Source organism: Chlamydotis macqueenii, chromosome 5, assembly GCF_036417535.1.
Source record: "Chlamydotis macqueenii isolate bChlMac1 chromosome 5, bChlMac1.mat, whole genome shotgun sequence".
NCBI lineage: Eukaryota > Metazoa > Chordata > Aves > Otidiformes > Otididae > Chlamydotis > Chlamydotis macqueenii.
In genome coordinates this window covers 39119898-39126207 of record NC_141560.1, presented here as the reverse complement: position 1 = coordinate 39126207, position 6310 = coordinate 39119898, and the positions used below count along the sequence as shown (strand labels likewise).

Sequence of the window (6310 nt, the reverse complement as noted above, 5' to 3'; positions counted from 1 at the left end):
GTCATGTCCCTTTTCCCAGCCAATGAGAAGCGGCGAGGAAGGCGGAGCTGGGAGCGCTTAACTGACAAGCGCCGCGGGGCCCAATGGGAAGCGAAAGCTGACGAGACGGGGACCAATGCAGGGGGGGCACTGGTGAGTGCGAGACACCAGGGCGAGAGGCTGGGCAGGGAAGGGGCGTGGCTAAGAGAGCGGGGGCTCTCAATCAGGTGAGGGCAAGCGTTGACGGGCGGTAGCGGTGGCCAATAGCGGAGAGGAGGCGGAGCCTCCCCTTCCCTCCCGCCGCCGAAGCTGCCAGAGAGTCAGGTGGCTTCGGGATGTGCGGTGGCCGGTGGAGGCGGGCGAGGTGGAGGAGGGGGGGGATGCGACGGCGGCTGGGCGGCACGCGCTGTCCGCCCTCGTCCCTTCCTGCACTGGGCTGAGGCGGCCCCGCGCCGCCCCCCTTTCCCCCCGCCAGCGGCGGCGGCGGCACCTGGTGCCGGCGGGCGCCGGGCCGCATGAACAATAGGCGGCGGTACCGGCCCCGCCGCCCCCCGCAGCGCCCGGCTGCCGCGGGCGCCTCCCCCTATGGAGCAGCCTCGCCATGGAGCCCCTCACAGAGCTCAGCCAGGAGGGCGCGGGCGGCGGGGAGCCGCCGGGCGGCGGGCCGCTCTGGACCGCCGTCTTCGAGTACGAGGCGTGCGGCGAGGACGAGCTGAGCCTGCGGCCGGGGGACGTGGTGCAGGTGCTGTCCCGGGACTCGCACGTGTCCGGCGACGAGGGCTGGTGGACGGGCAAGATCGACCAGCGCGTCGGCATCTTCCCCAGCAACTACGTGAGCAGCGGCGTGCAGGGGGGCGGCCCGGAGCTGCGGGCCCGCTACCCGCCGCCCCCCGCCATACAGCGTAAGGCGGCCCGGGCTCGGGGGCGGGGGGCTTGGCGCGGCCCCTCGCCGCCACCCGGCGGGAGGGAGCAGGGGGGAGAGGAGAGGCCCGGTCCTGGCCCTCCTGTGGGCCTGGGGCCGCCTGGGGGGAGGACCGGACCGGTGGGAGCCGGGACTGCCGGGATGGGGTGGGGGGAGCCCCGGCCGGGTGCTCAGGAGGGGAGGCGGGACCGCCGCCGGCGCGGAGGGAGGCCCGGCTCTTCCGTTGGCCCTGACCGGAGCCGGGACCGCTGCGGCGGGGGAGGCCCAGCCCGGTGGGGAGCGGCCGGCGGCGGAGGGCGCCGGGGCGAGAGGGCTCCGCCATGGCCCTTGGGGAGGGGGAGGCGGCGGTGGCTTGGCCTGTCGCGCCCCGGGGCTGCCCCTGGCCCTGCGCTCCGGTCCGGTTCGCTTTCCCAGCCGCAGCCGCATTCGTGCTGCTCCAGGGCCCTTCAGGCTTCCAGGCAGCGCTCGCCTCCGGGGAGGCCGAACCGAGCTCGGTGTGTTAGCCCTTCATCCAGCCGTGTTAGCGCTGGAGCTGTTTCCCATTGTTAAGTTCTGCGTTTCCAGGGGCTGATAAATTTTCACGAAACGACTGAAGCTCTGTGGCTGGGCAGTGGTGGAGTCACCAGGGACTCTCCCTTTGACAATATCCTTAAGGAGAGGCTACTAGAAAGGAAGCAGTTGCTTTCTGCAGTGTTGATTCAGTACTAATATATGTTCAGTATCTTCCTTTATCCTAACCAAAAGCTTTTTATTTCTGACTTTGAAATTACTAAGTTGACTTATGTTACTAGGTTCCTTCTTAGCCCTTTGCCTTCTTACAATTTGTGTTCTAAAATACCTGTGAATGAGTTTCATCAAAGCTTGGATATCAGGACCTACCTGAGGGTTGCTTGACTGAGTTGAAGTGCTGAAGGCACGAAGGAATTGGTTTGTTTCTGTGAACTTCTGTTTAATTTTGAAGCCTTTTTTGAAGCCAGAGAATAGGGCCATTTCATCTCTACTTTTTTTTTTTTTTTTTTGCTACTATGTACAATTGTGGAAAGAGAAACAGTGTGGAATGACTGTTTCTAGATTGTGTTTATCTATCACTGTTGGCAATTCAAGCAAGAATAAAGCTTTTTTTTGGAGGGGCAGAGAAAAATTTTCGGACTACTAGGCTTTTCCAGAAAGTAAAAGGAGTAAAAAGATGCTTTGTCCTATCTAGGATGTATCTCCAAGGAATATAGCTAAGAGCTTTTTTCTTATTCTGTGTCCTACTTGAAAGCATTTAGGTAAAAACTCAGTAGTGTGTAGTATTGCCCTTGGGATTGTGAAGGGACTAGGCTGGGCAGTGATGGCTCTTTTCTTCATGCTGGAACAGTATAGAGAATGTAATTTTTTTTTTTTTTTCTCCACATGCAGAAAACACTGTGAATGCTGATTAGGTTTTGACTTTGAGATAGTCAGGAGAACCATTTCTACAGAACTTCCTGAGGCCTCAGCTCCCCTCCTGTTTTGACTGTTCCAGCGCAGGCTTTGTAACTGTGGATTCTCTTGCCTTATTGTGCTTTCTGTGGTTTGATGGTTCAGGAACAGTTGTGGAGTTGCACCGTCTCCCCTTATCCTTGTCTTACCCTTCTAGTGCCACAACAGAACTGCACTACTTCTGTCAAGTCATCAACCATATGTTCATGACAGGGTAGAATTTCTTGCCCTCCAGTAAGTTTTTAATATGCTAAAGGAGTATGATTCTTTTTTTAAAGAAACTATGCAGTTTGGATGGGGGCAAAGTTGGCTGCTGTTGAATTGGATTTTCAAGTTTAACGTTAGAAATCACTTTGCAAGGAATGATACCTTCTTTTAGAGCTGGTGATGTTAGTGTGATAGCTATTTGGAATAACAGTCTGCTGTGAACTTATTGGAATATGAGGTATTAACGTTTTGTGGGAGTAATGGAAGGTGTCATTCCAGACGTGCACCTTGTCACAGAAGCTATTTTTAGTTGCTTTCCTAAAGTTTGTCTTCATGTTTGATGAAGGTTTTGGAGTACAAGTCCTAGAGATTCTGCTTCTGCAGAGAGCTGTAGTCGTATGGCTAGAAATCGCATGTTGTCTTTCAGCCATACACATAGTGTGCTTGAATCTTACCTCAGTGGGGGTACCATGAATTATAAAAGCAGCCTATTGAGGCTGTCAGCAGTGGGCCGACTTGGAGGACCCTCGTCTGCGCTGTGGGTTCTTAAGCACTACGGGCTCAATTAAAGAGCTTAATCGTATAGTTTTAATAAATGCTGATTAAACAGCAGCTACTTCGCATTTGTCAACATGGCCACTGGTTCACTGTGTACAGGTTTTACAATTCCTTATTGGTCCCCAGAGGAATTATAGCACTTCGGTTCTTAAATTCTAAGGCAAAAAAGTGCATGTTAAACATTGCCATCACCCTTGCAGTCCGGCACAGCCTGTCTGCTAAATTAAACTGAAATTTTAGAGAAGGGGTTAGAGTGTTTAAAAAGGTGAAGAAAACCAAGTATTTTGTGCACTAATGTAGCTATGTAACTAAGTCTGTGAAAATGAAGAAACTAATTAAACACAAAGTACCTTAAAAAAACAAAACCCACTTTTCTAAAGATGAGTTGTTTTTTTTCTGATTAAGGTACCCATGCGGTGAGCTGGCCAGTCTGCCTTAAAGAAACATACATTTTCAAAGTAAAGCTAAGATCATGCTTGCAAGTAAAGGAAAGCTTTTTTTTTTTTTTTTTTTTTTGCAGGATAGATAGCAGTGTAACTGTTAAGTTTCATCTGGAAGCCTATTTCTCAGTTTTACGTCCCAGACTTGTTCTCCTTCATCTGTGCATCCAGCAGAGCTATGGGTTGGGGTTTTTTTTGTTGTTGTTGTTTTTGTTTCCCCCCTCCCCCCCCCCCCCCCCCCGAAGTAAACCAGGTGACCGCATACAGAAGAGTTTTGCTTTCCCTGCGTTCGGTTGTCCTTTGCCCACCCTCTCCCGCCGCTCCCTGCCCGCACCAGCAGCGGGGCGAACCTGGGGCGGCGGGAGGGAGGAGGGAGGCGGGGCCGTCCCGTCCCGTCCCGCGCCGCCGCCGCGGGAGCTGTCCCTTCAGCACCACCCGAGCCGCCCGCCGCGCCGCCCCGCGGGAGGAGACCCCTCCGCGCGTCCCCGGTGCCTTCGGAACCCGTGAAACGCCCGGGGAGAAGGCTGGCGGTGAAGGCCACCGGAATGTTGTGTTCTGGGAGGTCGGGGACGGTCTGTCCATCTTGCTTTGTGGCTTTACGTGTTTGTTTGTTTTCTGGCTTTTAATTGACCTTGTCCCTGGGAGCAGGTTAAGTGAGTGTTCTACCAGTGCTGAAATTCTACTGACTGGGGATGATAAGACTCAGCACCTGATTTCTTTAGCTCTTTCATCAGTGAGAAATACCTGAGCAGCTCCTTTTGTGTATTCTCAGTGACAAGGTAGTCTCATATTTGGAGTTATGTCATTACAGTCTTGTTCTAAAATGTCAGTGTTTCTGGTCAGAATCTGCTCCTTCATCTTTTCAAGTAATCTGTAGTTCAAGAGCATTTGAACACTAAGGTTGCTACTGTAGGAGTGAAACCTTCTTTGCTGTCTAAATCCTTGGAAGTTCAGAGCGTTACCCAAAATATGTACTCACAGTAGTAAACAAATAAATTTTTTCTGTGCTCTGGACTGGAAAGGGTCTTCCCTCCTTTTGGAAGGCTTTACTGGTCAGTTTTCTAGCTCATTTCCCATTAATCTTTTGTTCATGGAACACTTGGAGAAAGAGCACAGGCATCCTTATTACACTAGCTAAGGACTTGCATGTATTGGCTGTACTGCATAGGAATATTCATGATATAATCCCTGTACGTAGTCAAGTCCTAGCTCATAGGTTTGACTGACTTAGAGAATTAAGCCAGACTTTTAAAAATCGTGTTCAGGAAAGATAGAGCTCAGTCCAAAAAGAAAAGAAAAATTCTGCAGCTGTGGACAGCAGAGTTCATCTTAACTCCATACAGTTTTGTGACAACTTCTTATACTATAGGCTTATACTTAGGAAAGACATTTGATTGGAATAAGGAAAATATTTACTTAAGTGGAATCTACCCTGCTCCCTTGCCTTGTATGACTAAGTAATTTCTTTTAAAAACAGTGGAGAGTTTTATACGATCGATAACTACAAAACCCAGTAATATAATACAGTACTCTGAATTAATACCGACGTCAAGTAAGTCCATTACAGACTTAGCTTCCTTCCTACTAGACAAAGCAGGGAAACGATGTCAGATTTGGCATTTCAAATGCAGGCATTATGCAAGCATTAAAAGTCTTGGTGACTTTCTGCTTAAATCCTTGCATTATGGTATTTTTCCTTTAAAACTTTAAAATATGTCTTTGTTATTGGTAACCACCAAAATATCAGACAGAATAGCATCCATGGTGTCTCACCAGTGGCCTACCATTACTATAAATTCAGCCCTGTCAGCATGTTTTCCTTGGTTAGAATGTGGGTTTTCCATTCTACATTAGTTATTATTGGATGGGTTATTTTGGCCATCTATGAGCATAAACTATGTCTAGTGTACAGTTGCAGAGGATACATTTTCTCACCGCTTTTGCTCCAGATGGAGTTTGTATGCTGGATTAAAGACATCTGCATCTGTAGATGTTTACTATACAGTGCCAAGTAGCCACCAGTTCCTGTGGCAGCCTGTAAAGCATAGCTGTGAGTGATGGGAATGGAAAATGATGATTCTGTTATTTCATGTAGTTTCTGTAATAAAAATGCAGTATGCATTAATCAAAAATGTTTTTCTTATTGCTAACTTTGCATACACAGTATGTGGTCTGATCCATCTGTTTGTCACACTATTGTCAGTAGTGTCGGAATTAGTTAACAGATCTCTTGTGGGGAGCAAATCTGGAAAGCCTGTAGAGGTGTGGAAGAAGCGTGATTTGGGAAGGACTGTAAGATTGTTAGTGGCGGTTGAATAAGAGACATTCAAATAAGGCACAAAAACAGGAGCAGATGCATTTTGTGTTGACTTTTAGCTATGTTGCATTAAGCACTATATAGTGAAATCAGTGAAGATTTGGTGTGTTTTTCATTTTTGGAAATGAGGGTTTATCCTTAAGAGAGGATCAGTGTTATAAGGGTTTAAGTGTGTTAAGAGGAGGCTGTTTTATTAAGTGTGTCATTCACCACCATTCGGTCAAATTCATCACCGTTCACAGTGAATACTTCATATAGATTTTATGATACTGCAAAATCTGTTTCACCACACTATTGGCAATGAAAGTTGTCAGAAGGGACTGCTACTTTCATTTATATTGTTTTGGAGTGAAAATTGGTCCTTCCTCCAAGGGTAAGGGTGAGGTTGGGCAACATGGACCTTCAGCTGAGGTACAGGCTGTG

The 6310-nt window shown here is 49.1% G+C and overlaps 1 protein-coding gene across 1 annotated transcript in view; it reads left to right on the top strand.

Annotated features, from left to right (window-relative positions):
- Window positions 1–580: 580 nt before the first annotated feature.
- Window positions 581–6310, top strand: part of MAP3K9 (mitogen-activated protein kinase kinase kinase 9) — a 52710-nt gene continuing 46980 nt past the window's right edge. Inside the window, exon 1 of the mRNA XM_086748718.1 lies at window positions 581–881. Within this exon, the coding sequence (XP_086604844.1) occupies window positions 581–881 (301 nt within the window). The remainder of the gene's footprint in view (window positions 882–6310) is intronic.